Source organism: Zootoca vivipara, chromosome 6 (genome assembly GCF_963506605.1).
Source record: "Zootoca vivipara chromosome 6, rZooViv1.1, whole genome shotgun sequence".
In the NCBI taxonomy this organism is placed as follows: domain Eukaryota; kingdom Metazoa; phylum Chordata; class Lepidosauria; order Squamata; family Lacertidae; genus Zootoca; species Zootoca vivipara.
In genome coordinates, this window is record NC_083281.1 from 56,490,678 (window position 1) to 56,504,437 (window position 13,760).

General features: G+C 46.2%; 1 protein-coding gene across 9 annotated transcripts in view; it reads right to left on the reverse strand.

Moving 5' to 3' along the window:
• Positions 1–2,279: 2,279 nt before the first annotated feature.
• Positions 2,280–13,760, reverse strand: part of RIPOR1 (RHO family interacting cell polarization regulator 1) — a 102,884-nt gene continuing 91,403 nt past the window's right edge. For 8 of the 9 annotated variants that reach the window (XM_035119712.2, XM_035119713.2, XM_035119710.2 and 5 more), the window contains 8 exons: positions 13,505–13,685; positions 10,746–10,881; positions 9,946–10,107; positions 8,668–8,826; positions 7,598–7,794; positions 7,207–7,290; positions 6,796–6,886; positions 2,280–3,279 (listed from right to left, as the gene is read on the reverse strand). In XM_035119712.2, coding sequence (XP_034975603.2) covers positions 3,182–3,279; positions 6,796–6,886; positions 7,207–7,290; positions 7,598–7,794; positions 8,668–8,826; positions 9,946–10,107; positions 10,746–10,881; positions 13,505–13,685 — 1,108 coding nt within the window. In that variant the 3' untranslated portion in view covers positions 2,280–3,181. Of the gene's footprint in view, positions 3,280–6,140; positions 6,205–6,795; positions 6,887–7,206; positions 7,291–7,597; positions 7,795–8,667; positions 8,827–9,945; positions 10,108–10,745; positions 10,882–13,504; positions 13,686–13,760 lie in introns of all 9 variants that reach the window. The other variant, XM_035119708.2, reaches the window with a different exon arrangement.

The window sequence follows — 13,760 nt, forward strand, 5'->3', positions numbered from 1 at the left end:
GAAAGATTTAATGCTGAGTATAGGCAGTGATCCTCCATAATCCTGGCGGCCAAGAAATCCCCAAACATCTATTTCTGGATTTGCTGGATGGCCATTTTACTCTTGCTGGACCTCATGGGAAGCATGACTCAATTCTTCCCACTAGAAAACCAGACAGCAGCAATGATAGATGTTGGAAATCGTTTGCCTTCTATGAATGGTCTCAAACTTTGCAGGTGCCTGTGGGTACTTTAACAATCCCCTAGTTAACAGGGTAGCAATGTTAACAGAATATGTGCTCTCACTCTCAAAAGGTATTTTATTCTTTGTATTGGAGAGACAGGTACAGCTGAACATATGCAGCTTACACTGATTTCTCCTACATGATCACAACTTTATGTGGGCAGTGGGTAAATAAATGGAGAGCAGAGAAAACCCACTGCAAAAAGATGTTTTTAAGCCCTCCATTTTGCTTATTGGGCTCTGGGAAGGTTACATGAGGGCCCTGGGCCTTGCACATCCTTCCCAGAGGACAGTTAAGTGAGGGCAAGGCTGCAATAGACAGGTAGGTTACAGGTAGGTAACTGTGTTGGTCTGATGTAGTCAAAACAAAATTAAAAATCCTTCCAGTAGCACCTTAGAGACCAACTAAGCTTGTCATAGGTATGAGCTTTCGTGTGCATTGCACACAGGTATCTGAAGAAGTGTGCATGCACACGAAAGCTCATACCTATGACAAACTTAGTTGGTCTTTAAGGTGCTACTCGAAGGATTTTTTTATTTTGTTTTGATAGACAGGTAGGGATGGTCATGGGGAGAGCAGTTCCAGAGGTTCCTGGCTTTACGTTATTTTACATTTGCACCTGGACCCCTGAAACCAAACCGTCATATAAGCTGCGGTTACCTCTACACAATCACAGGAACGTCAACCTGAAGTGGTATAGTCCAGACACTAGGCCTAATTCAAAAGTTATGCATTTCATCTCAGTGGCAGGCTAGGGAAGCAGCTTAGGGTACTTTCAATACATTTTAGCAAAGTAACCATGTGGAAACAAAACCCAGGGATGTGCCAACAATAAACTCCAACGAAACAATGATACAGGGCAAATATCTGGGTTTTTCACAGAAGTGAAATATTCCTCATTAGGGAGAGGGAGTCTGGGGCCCTCCAGGTGTTGATAGATGGCTAAATGCCCTCTGTCCCAGTCAGTACGGCCAATGGTCAAAAACTATGATAGTCCAGCAACCTCTGGAAGTAGACAGGTTCCCCATCTCTATGCTAAAGGGATCCATTCAAGCTGGGGGTCTCAAGACACATCATTTTGATGTCACAAGCCAAGGAAGAATTTAGGAACAACCTTGGTTTTAATTTACATCCATAGATCCTGGGGCTTTCCTCAATAAAGAGCTCATTTTGCCCAGTGACTCTAGGTTAAGGCGGACATGTTTATGCTAGTTTCTGGGTGTAGGAGCTTTTTGGAGTCACAACTGGCTGTATTGAACTTGGGCTTACTTTTGACTAAAAATATGTAGGATTGCACTGTTAATATCTTTAAGATTGTTAATTTGGCAGCTTGCTTTTGCTGCTGTATTGATTTATATCCATCTATGGACGCGGGTGGTGCTGTGGTCTAAACCACAGAGCCTAGGGCTGATCGGAAGGTCAGTGGTTTGAATCCCCATGACGGGTTAAGCTCCTATTGTTCAGTCCCAGCTCCTACCCACCTAGCAGTTCAAAAGCACATCAAGTGCAAGTAGATAAATGGGTACCACTCCGGCGGGAAGGTAAACGGCGTTTCCGTGTGCTGCTCTGGTTCGCCAGAAGCGGCTTAGTCATGCTGACCACATGACCCAGAAGCTGTACGCCGGCTCCCTCGGCCTAGAGAGAGAAATGAGCACCACAACCCCAGAGTCGTCCGCAACTGGACCTAATGGTCAGGGGTACCTTTACCATTTTTATCTATAATATTCAGAGAACTGTATTTAACAAGGCAGGGTATGAATATTGAGAATCGATGAATAATGGTTTCCATTTCTGTTTTCTGTACTGTAGGAAGGACAAGGATGACTTGTTGCCTGTGGTCTTCAGTGTTCCCCTTTTACTTCTGGAAAGAAGCTCAGTCCACCTTCCTTTTTATTTCACCACCTGTAAAACCACTGAAAAGCCTCAATGCTGTACTTTGTTGACTTGAGTCACCTAAGGCGTTTTTGACCCCTTGAGGTTTCACAACACCTCGCTCCTTCCCAGTTTGGTAAGGGGAAACTCCACAGTAGCAGTCACAAAATGACGTACACCAAACTCACTTGCTCAAACTTCTTTTTATTTCAGGCTTAAAGTCAAAATTAGCGAAACCTCTTGATAATTACATTATATATATTTATATATCTATGTAGATATACAGATAAAATTATAGAGATTTTATAGAAAAGACTTTTGTCTGCAACACCCCCCCCCCAATGTGTAAATAAAAATAATAAAATAGCCAAAGAAGTGGCAGCGTTTGTCTACCCATGTTGCTTCCATCTGCCAAAGCACCACTGTTAAAAACAATCTGTCCTTTCTTCCTCCTTCACTGGGAGGTGGGAAACTCCCTCCTGTAACTGTTGTGCACTTTCTTTCCCCTCACCTCTCAGAACTGAGAGAGGAGTTTGCAGCTCCTCAGTAGCAGAATATACCTGGTCCCAATTTCCTGCAGTATTCACAGCCCCAGAGGGTGGATGACATGGGCAAGCTAAGAACAAGTTGAACACTAAGTGGGACTTCAAGAACACACAAAAATTCTTCCAAGTTTGTCTCAAATGGGAGATGGCTTTAGCAACTGAGTCTGCCATGGCCATAATGCTCAGCTGCTGTTTTTCTCCAAAACGTGGCATGTTGATCCTGGCGAATGGCAGAGAGCCATACTCAATCCCTCAGCCCAGTGGGCTCCTGTAGGAAAAAAACAAGCGAATCTCTCAGTGTCTTGTACTCATGTTAGTTCCATGAGTGAAGCAGCCGTTGGGGCTAGGAAAAGGCATCCTCCACATAAGACAGCGTGTGAGTGATGCTAATACTGCAGTGTGTGCATGCGCTTAGGGGCAAAGAGCTGCCCAGTCTATGGCACACTAGTCTGAGCCCAGTCTGTGTGACTTGGTTGAAGTTCTGTGGCATGCAAAGTCTGGGTCCCAAAAGGATCTGGCTGGTAGGTTTGCGTGGCACCCTTTAGAACGCAGTGCTGGCCATGCTTCCCGGGGCAAAGATTCGGGGCAAACTGTCAAGAGACTCTTCTAGACGTCGATGAGCAGATTTCCCATCTTCTCCTGCAAGCAGATATAGCAATCAGCTGTTAATTAGGATATTGTTTGCCCCAGCCCTGCACATGTCTACAGAGTCAGACCATAAAATTTCCCTGTAATCTTCCTTGGCAACACACTTGCCTGAAAATGGGTGATTCCCTCCCCCACCGAATTTCATAAAACTTCATTGCTTGGCTGCCTAAGGGTGATCCAACCAGTAGTGTGGCTATCTATAAGACTACTTTACACTTCTAAAATTAATGTATGGTCAATAATGTATGCTGGTGGTCCATTCATATTTTCTTGAATGTGAACCCAATTCCCCAATTGGGGAACCCAACAATGAAAACTGTTGAGGCTATATGATTACTGACAAGAATTTTCCCTTGTAGGAATGGTCAGTTGATGCATCTGAAGAGCTCATTTAGTAGCTTTTGAACACCGTTGGTTTCCAGGTGCCCTTTTCTGTCCTGAGTCAGTGTCATTGAACAATTGTTGTCCTGCTTCTTCTGCATGTTCAAATTGGGGCATGACTGCACTATTCTATTTGAATTTGCCCTTCATTTTGTACCTGTGCTGATCTTTGCGCGTTGATAGCTCGCCACCCACATGGAGTAAATAAGACACAAGGACACGTGGTTTTAGGTTAATGGGTAAATAAAGGCCACAACTTTATTGGTTATAGCATGTGAGTAGTATTGGCTTAGGCGTTGGACGGGAACACAACACGTGACTCCACCCGACTGGTGTGGAGACACTTAAAGGTTAACGAACAGTGGGAGGAGCTTGTTGATGCAAATACAACTGGAAGCTTCCCCTGATGTCACCGGGGGTGGTGCCATGGCCCTAACCCCAGTATGGCATCGGACGGGGTCCACGACCGCCGGATCCCCTTAACGGGATACCCCTAGGAGGTAGGTGATGGCCTTAACCTGACCTCCGACACACAACACAGATACATCACATATTGAATAATCCAATGCCTAACCGCCAATATCAAAAGTTTTGACGCATTGCTATGAGGTAGGCGGAAAAACTAAGAGGCTGGTGCCAATTTGCCAAATGGATAAAAAAACTCCTACCAGGCCCCTTGGGCAACCAAGATGACCAACCAAAGTCCACAGCAAGCTCAAAGCAAAGCACATTTAAAGGGAGGGAGGGCGGGTTGATCCAATGCAGGCAGGAAGTAAAGGGAAAGATCCCCCGCCGCAGCAGCCGTTTAAATGGAGCTGGACTGCGCCCCCTAGTGAGCCCTATTGGCCAGCTGAGCGGTATGACGCGGTGGGGAGAGGCTGGTGCAGGGGGCCGACCAACGCGAGAGGCAGGCCCCGCGCGCAACCCCTCCCCTCTGGAAGGGAGGAGAGGCCTTGCTTGTTTGCAGTACTTTAGAACTTGTAAATAAATACCCTCAGCAACAGGCATGCTGCTTTAAGCAAAACTTGAAAGGGAACATAAGAAGAGCCTGCTGGATCAGGTCAATGACTCATCTACAGTGGCCAACCAGATGCCCACGAGAAGCTCCGCAAGCAGGACCTGATTGCAACAAGTCCCCCCAATTCATGCACCAGGATTGACACAGTTTTTGTGGCATGCAACTGCTGACAACCCCCTCCTGCTGCACTTTAATGGTCTGCTAGTGGGTCTGTGAGATGGGTGGTGTAACCCCACACACAAAAAAACCTTTTAAATTATTAACGTGTCCAGATTCCATTCCATTTTAGAAGATTTACAGGGTGCTATGCCAGATTCTGTGGATCTCACCCCACTCCATAACAAATACAACCAGCTCTGTGCCAGTGCTTCTGGGCTTCTAGTTTCTAGTGATAACGGTTGGTGTGTGTTCAAGCCATAGCTGCCAAGTTATCCCTTTTTTTTAAGGGAAATTCCCTTATGCTGAATAGGCTTCCTCGTGAGAAAAGGGAAAACTTGGCAGCTATGGTTCAAGCTTCCCCCCTGAAACCTATCTTCCCAATCAGGGGCCTGCAGTTGCAGCATATGAACACTAGGGGAAGCCAAGGGTGTAGGCAGAAGCTCTCGAGAGAGCTGCTGCAAAGGATGTCCTGCTGCTCAGTGAAGGGTATGCTTGGCCTTGTAACACTGGCTAATGCAGGGATGGGGGCAAGAGGCCTTTACACCCACCATTGGTAGCAGAAAACCCCAGGGTGCAATTCAAAGAAATATGCCCTATGACAAGAAGGTTGTCATTCCCGACAACATAAGACACCAACAAGCCATCATCCTAACCCTATAGTTAAACCCCTTTCAGCTCTCAGAAGTTAGTCACCCATCACTAATGGAATGCAGGAGGAGCCTGAATAGTGCGCCTTTGAGAAGCCCTTCATCTTCCAGGTGTTTCGAGCTTAAAATCAGAAGACACCTTTAGCTGGGAAGGCACGTTTCATTTGGAAGAGATGATATCAGGAAGCATGAAAATAGGGGCATTTTCAGTGCCAAACCCCTGATCTAAAAGGCCTGTCTGGGTAGGAAAGTGGAACTTGATTTGCATGCAGAAGATCCCTGGGGTGAGTGCTTGGCGTCTCTAGTGGAAAGATCAGTAAGTAGGTGATGGGAAAACCACAGCCAGATACGGGAGAGTCACTGCCACTCCAGAATAGACAATACTGGGGCAAGATGGACAATCAGTCTGACCTGGCAGAAGGCAACTTCCTATGTACCTATGTAATCTGGATCACAGTCCCTCAACAGGTGTGCCATTCCCTTTGCAACAGTGACAAAGACAGCCAGAACACAAACGCACTAGGAGGAGTGAGCTGAGACAAAAGACCTGACAAGATAAAGACCAACAGGGTCCAGGACAAGAGACACCAATAAAGCATGCAGCACAGTGGGAAGGGGGAAGAATGGACTGGCCAAAACATCCCGACCTGTGCAGCTGCTGTCATGACCCGGAAGTCTAGTTAGCCAATCAGATGGTTCTCTCAGTGCCATCTAACAAAATGATAAACAACAACTGCTTAGTGCTTCCCACTCTCAATGTTTCAAATCAACTCTCAATGCAATGTAGGGTCAAGAGGACGCTCTGTCCTATGCTGTGGAAACTAGCAAGAGATCAAGGAATAGGTATGGGGTATTTAAGAGCATAAATCTATGGCCAAACAGGCTAGGAGAAGTTATGCCTAGCCATCTAGTATAGAGTGAGCTTCATTACAGCCCAACTCCTCAACAAGCCACAAGGCAGGAGTGGACAACCGGCAGGGTGTGCTGCATATAGCCTTTAGCCTGGTTTCCAAATCCCTCTGCAACCTACTGGTTTAAATTTCTGGAAGAAGTGATCTGTCTCTTTCCGAGTGGCCTGTTGAGTAGCAAGGGGGAGGGAAGAGTGGGGGGGGAGAGAAAGAATGAAAAAGGTAGCCCCACCCACCTCAGGCTCTGGCCCTACACACTGCTGACTTTAGCTCCAATGGATTGCCCCTAAGGGAATGTGTCCCTTGGTGGTTGTCAACCACTGTCATAAAGGGAGCTACCTGCCCAGGTAAGATGGGAGAGAACTATGTCTGAAAAGAAGGGAAGGGCACTCACCACACAGCATTAGGCTCTGTTTGGCTGCCTCTCGTACGGCCTCTTTGTCCGTTTGGCACAAGTACACCAGCTGCTCAATACTCTCCTTGGCCTATTGGAAGAAAATGTAAAAGAAGGTGATGTTATCAAGTTTTAGCTCCTTCTCTAAACAGAACCCCAAAACCCAAAGCTACAAATAAGGTGGAAGACCAATATACAAATACAGGATATTGAAGCCCACTGCGGCCCAGACAGTTGCTCAACCAAACATTGTAGTGTGCAATCCACCGGGAAGGCTTCCCTCCTTTCCATACAACAAAGTCTTGTTTTAAATGATCAGGTACAGAGGATGAGATACACCCAGAAAACTCCTGAATGTCAGTAAATATATTAAAAGCAGGCCTTTGAGAAAAGCTTCAATCTTGCCCTCACCTTAAGGCAGCCCAGAGCTGTGCAGGCTGCAATCCGTGTTTGCACCTCTTCATCCTCCAGCTGCTCAAGGTAACAGACCAGGGCCTGGGAAAGACACATCAGTCAGCCTGCTTGTGCCCCCTTTCTGTACACCACACACCTTTTGTTTCTTGAGACAGATGGATGCCAACAAACAAAAGACCCAACTAAGAAATCAGCAACCAATGACTAATAAAGCTCTCTCAGCTACTTCACGAAACTGCAACTCCCAGAGTTCTTCGGGAGGAATCAAGAAAGTTTAACTGCTTCCAACATGCTTTAGCAATCTGTAGTGTAGCTGCACCTGAAACCAGGCTATCTCCTGATCACTAAATCCCCTCCCAACAAAAGGACCGGCACAGTAGGTACTTACCCGTTCCCGGAAGCCAGGGTTCTCTGAAAGGTTGCGCAACTGTGCTGACACGGCCCCGACAACCTTGCTGTTTCCTTCGACAAGAAGCAGGCTTAAGGCTTTCAGCCCATCCTTACGAAGCCGGCTCTCAGGAACGCGCTTCAGGGCCTTCAGGACCACGTCTTGGTCATCAGAATTCAGGTTCTGTGCTAGCAGCACTACAGTGTGAAGGCAGAACCAGCTCCATGGTTAGCTATATCATTATTTATTTATGAAGTTCATTTAAATACTCTTTTTTAGGAATACATCTGGGAAGGCTGAAGACCAGACACAAAGGGTAATTGTATCCACTGTTAGTCCCACTTAGACTCACTGAAATAGATAGACCTCTGGGTCTACTCTCGAGTGAAAGTTGGTTGGCTGGCTGAAATTTTTAAATTTAAGCAATCCAAAATTAACGACTAAATAAATGCATAAAACAAATATATAAATCATTACAGCATTTTAAAATTACTCCCATCATGCATATACATTATAACCCAAATTTATAATAGTCAATCTATAATTGATGGAACCTTATTTTTTCCAGTTTTGACTAACAGTCATTCTAACTGCAGCAATAAGATGTATCACCATTTCTCTATCCTCTGCTAACATTAATGATTTAACATAGCACAATATTGTGGGTGGAAATATACATATATCCAGTCATCTTGTACATTGGTCATTGCTAACTTCTAGTACTGCATAATTTGGGGACATTTCCAATAAAGGCAAGCTGCATCTGCTTGAACTACAAGCAGGAATTACAATGCCAGCGATTGGCATTAACTCCTGGGTCACTTAAGGACAAATTTAGTAAGATCCCTTTATGTGGTTTTAAATCAGGCCTCTCTCTAATAGGTAGAAGGAATAGCCTCCCCTAAAAAGTCATCCTTGTGATGGGCAGGGTGATGATCAAACCCTTTAAGTGGCATTTGAGCCAAGAGGTCTGGTCACATGTAAAAGTCTTCACTTGATGTTGCTGCTATCAGGCATCACAAGATGCATGTGGGAACCCTCCATGAATCTTCACAAGTCACGCAACATACCTTCCTCTGCCAACTCCGTGATATAAGAGTCCAGCGTCAAGACAGGCAGAGCCTCAAAGTGGCTCCAGTATTGGAAAACAGTGATCTGCTCAGCCTGGCAGCTCCCCTGGCGCCTGGGCAGTCTGCGTTGGAGAAACTCCTCCACCAGCTTCACACACACTGTGGCAGGAAAAAAAACACTGTCAAGGTGGCTCCCAAATACTTGGTATATGCACCAATCATATGACAAGGGTTTTGCAACTACACCCAGGCTTCTGAATAGGGCTGGAGGATGGTAGGGACTTGGAAACAAGTTCTGGGGTGGGTTCACTCTTTGGATATGAATAAAGCTTTGAGGAGTTCATTCTGAGTTACACTCATTTTGCCACCACCCTCAACAGTTCAATCATAGCCAAAGATCAACCCCATCAAACAAATCATGGGTCAGTTATACTGTTATTTGGAGTACAGTCAGCCTTTAACATATTTCGATACAAAAAGTGCTGAACTAAGTCTAAGGCAAAGAACGGCTCAAATCTTCCCTAGGAGTCATTCCTTTATGAAAGTGAATTTTAGGGCATCACAAACGACCCTTGTCCTCTACCCATACTCACCTTCCTCATAAAAGAAGCATACTGCACAAGCATAGGATTGGATATTTGGCCCAGAATTCAGCACTCAGGAAAGCCCAGATTCATTCATAAAAGAATCCCAAGCATCTGGACCCCTGACAACATGAAACATGAGCCATGCCTGATGAAACATAAAGCTGGGAACCAAGTGGAATGAGGAATGCCTGAAAGACACAGGTGTGCTTAAGGGAAGACATGATAGCCGTCTTCAAATATCTGAAGGGCTGTGACAGAGAAGATGGAACAGGCTTGTTTTCTGTTGCTCCAGAGAGCAAGGACTAGTACTAATGGGTGGAAATTGCAAGGAAACACATTTAAGCTAAGTGCTAGGAGAAACTTCCTAAGAGTAAACGTTGCAACAGTGGAACAATTTGACTTTTGAGGTGGTAAACTCGGGTTGGATTAAATAGATTCCAAGGTACCTTCCAACTGTATGATACTATGAAATGTCAAAGCCAGAGTGGGACTGAGGAGGACTTCTAGCAGTCAAGGTATTACCCCCTTGCCCTTCCCACATCACTAGCTAAAGCATAGATGGTGCACAATGTTCATGCTTGAATTGCATAGAATATAAAAAAAGACTGCAGAACCTAAGATGAAATTGGGGGCAGTGGAGAGAGAAGTAAAGCATATAGTAAGTACTGTCCTGTGTCCAAGTCACACCCACCTGGATCTGCCAGGCCTTGCTGGCGTTCGTTGATTCGTGCCGCATACTGGGAATTGAGTGTCTGCAGGAATTTTTCTACAGGGCAGGTGTATAGATTAGGAATGACCACACAGTTGTCCCAGAAGAGCAATACTCCCTCCTTCCATGAAGAAAACTGTACCACTGAGTAGAAAAAGACCACATACACAGCTTAGACCTCTGGTTATGATGCTAACACCAGGAGGAACATTTCCCCCTGAACCAGTCTTACTTTTAGAAACTCCACAAATGTCATACTTTCCCTCCCCTGCAAAGTATCCTATACAAATGTACATTGAAAACAGCAGTCAACAATGCTCTGAAAGTACGCTCACCATATTTATGGGCAGCTGTACCCATTCCTCTGCAGGATGAGCTCAAGTTGCAAAGGTCTGCAGAAAATGGCTGTGCACAACTCTGATTGGCTAGCAGCTGTAAGGTCAACATATCCTCCCTTCCCCCATTCTCAATTTAGTTTTACAACTCTAAAAAAAAACCCTGTTCTTTTAAAGAATGGGGTTCAGGGAATGTTACATTGAATAAAGGCAGACACAATGCTTTAAAAAACTTTTTTAAATATAAAAAACAAAGCATGGGAGAAAGGGCAAAACTAACAACTATTGCAGGTATAAATGTATCTTACAAAGAGAAGGCAGGAGGACGCCAACCTTACCCTATGGAAGAAAGACAAACAGCTTGGCTGCGTGCTTTGTTGTATATTTGCAGACACCCTTTGTAGAGTAACAGTTGACAGATCCACACCTGTCCTCTTTCTTCCTTACCTTCCTCAGCAGAGCTGGCTGTCCCTGCTCGCTCCTCTGCTAAGCGGCAGACCGTCTCCAGGACTTGTGCTTCCCTCGCCAGCCTGTCGAGTGCATACATTTCCCGGCAGCGGAGGGGCCCAAAAGTGCCCAGTTTCTAGGAATCAGATACACGTGGGAAAGATTCTTAGTGGAGGTGGTCAATCTCAGCTCATACTGTGCATGGCATATGGGGAACCCTTTTAAGGTAAGGCTTCAGTACAAGTAGCTACTCCCCCCTGGTTAGGTATCATGTGCAAGAACAACACAGAAGGGCAGGTCCAGCATCAAAGTTGGGACTCAACAACTTGAGTGATGTCCGACTGACAGGATGGTTAGAAAAGACGAGGAGGAGGAGTTCCAAGGTAAGAGCCAAGTCTCAGGTTCCCTCTAGTGGTGGGGAACCAACTCTGGGTGTTGTTGGGCACCAACTCCCATCAGCCCAAGTCAACATGGCCAATGCCCAGGAATGATGGGCATTGTAGTCCATCATCATCATCTAGATTTCAGAGTCTTGGTTTTGAATGAGGAAGCCCTAAAAGGCATGGGACCAGTGTTATTGAAGGACCTCCTTTGGTATCAAACTGCCTATATACCGAGCTAATCTAACAGGGCCTTGCTCCAGGTGTTCCTGCTGGCTGGCTATCAGAGCCTTTTCCATTGTGGAGCCCCATCCATGAAATGCCCTCCCAGGGTTTTGGCACGCACCTATTTCTTACGTTTCTTCAAATGGCTTTGAAAAAGTTTTAATTGTGGGTGGCTGTTGGGTGTTTTTTAAAAAAAATAAAAAAAAATAAAAAATATCTGTTCATAGTACTGCTTTTTTAAATGTTCATTTGTATTGTATTTTTATTCCTTACTAGCTGACCCGGCCACGCGTTGCTGTGGTTCTTTTCTGTGATCCCCACCCCACCCTGTCCCGATCCATGACGTATCCTGCTCCTCCTCCCTCCACCCCGGCTCATCCCTGTGTTTCGGTAGGATACCCTTTCCTCTGTTATCCCTGGGGAGTGTTGTCCCCTCCCCCATGTATCTCCATACCTTGGCCCCCACCCTTGGAGAAGGAACTGTTAGGTTCTGGGTTTTATTTCCCAGCATGCACTTCTGTCTGAGCCCTCTGTTGTCCCTGGGGAGTGTTGGCCCCTACCCCCGGTATCTTCCTACATTGGCCCCCAGCCTTGGAGAAGGAGCTGTCAGTTTATGGGTTCCATTTCCCAGTATTTACTTTTGTCTGAGCCCTCTGTTGTCCCCTCCCCCCGTATCTCCATACATTGGCCCCTGCGCACGCATCGTGAGCATTTCTATATATTTAGATTAAGGATCGGGGGTGATGATGTGCCCTGGGAGGCAGAGAACTACTTTAAAAATCCCGAGAGGGGGTGTCAAATAGCGAAGCCCCATAGCCCTGTAGCAACAGACAGGCCCAGACAGATGGAGGGGGGTCATATGGGCCACTTGGCGCGGGCCTCCAAATCTAAAGGGGGTCTCGGTCTGCATATTCACAATCAGTAAAATGAAAAAAGTAACAAAAGGGTTAAAAACAGGGCCACATTATCTTATCTGCCTGGGCCGGGCCTCTGTCTGGCCCTGCAAGGGCCTGGCAACAGAAGGTGCGTTCTGAAGTACCCGAGTTGTTCAGTTCCATAAAAAAACCCAGGAAGTGGCAAGGGGAAGGTAGGGAATTGTAAATGGGGTGGGGGGTGTGCACTGCAAATATCTGAGGACTTAAACTGGGCAGAGAAAGTGAATGGTTGTTGTTGTTTTTTTTAAAAAAGACACAGAGGCTTACAATCAGTTGTTTCTCCTAAAATAAGACATACCCATAAAATAAGTCATATTTATTTTTGTATTGTGGATTTTTTGGGGGTAGTGGTGCTAAATTGTAAAGTAAAAACCCCCTTGCAGTGTAGGGGCCTACATAAATCAAAGGCCGTGCTGCGGTCTGTGGCAACCCCCCCCCCCCAGGCAGGCCCCGACCTCCACTTGGCAATGTTGGTTCTTTGGTGGGGGTTTTTTTGGGTTGGCGTAGTGTTGCTAAATGGTAAAGTAAAACCCCTTGCCGTGCAGGGGCCTACATAAATCGAAGGCCGTGCTGCTGTCTGTGGCAACCCCCCCCCCGGCAGGCCCCGACCTCCACTTGGCAATGTTGGTTCTTTGGTGGGTTTTTTTTTGGGGGGGGGGTAGTGGTGCTAAATGGTAAAGTAAAACGCCTTGCCATGCCCCCAAGTGTGTTGCTGTGGGTTATCCCCCTCCCCGGGCCTAGTGGAGGCCTGGCAGCCTGTCAGGGGCCTAAAACAAAGGCCTAGATAAAATGGCTGCCTTGGTGTATTTCAGTTGCTTGCTTGATGATGATGTCATTTGGTTTGTGGGTGTGGCTTAGATTTCACAGGAAGGGAGGGGGTGGAGGAGGGTACTACGCCACTTGAGGGCGCTGTTTGACTTGGTGGAAAAGCAGGTCTGCACCTGGGCAGGTGTGCGATTTGAGGGATTTTTGCCCCCAACAACGCTCTAGGAGTGGCCTGGATCGTTGTGTCAAAATTTCAGGACGATCGGTCAAGCGGTTACGGAGAAAAGTGTCAAATGGAATTTCACAATTTTTACATTTTTATATGTATAGATTTTGTTTTTGTTTTTTAAAAGCTCTTGCAAGCCCTCCTGATCTTTATTTTTATGCAAGGACAATCATCTTGCATAATGAAAGACATCACCAATTCTTCACTGAAACCTCACTGTGAACTCACCAGCAGCAAGCGATTGCAATGGTTCAGGTGTAGGACCAAGGCCCTGTCGAGGAACTCGTTGCCAGTGCTCATGGGCTCTGAGCCACCCTCTGAGCTTAAGCACCCAGCTGTGTCTTCAGTAACAGCCTCGCTGGGTCCAGGTACCCTGCCCTGGGGTGCAGGCTGTGCACTGCTAGCCTTCCTGTGAAAAGAGCCAGCAGGGAAGATATTAGCAGGGATCCAGTCCTTTGCAAGCCCAACTTTCTTCACCCTGTTA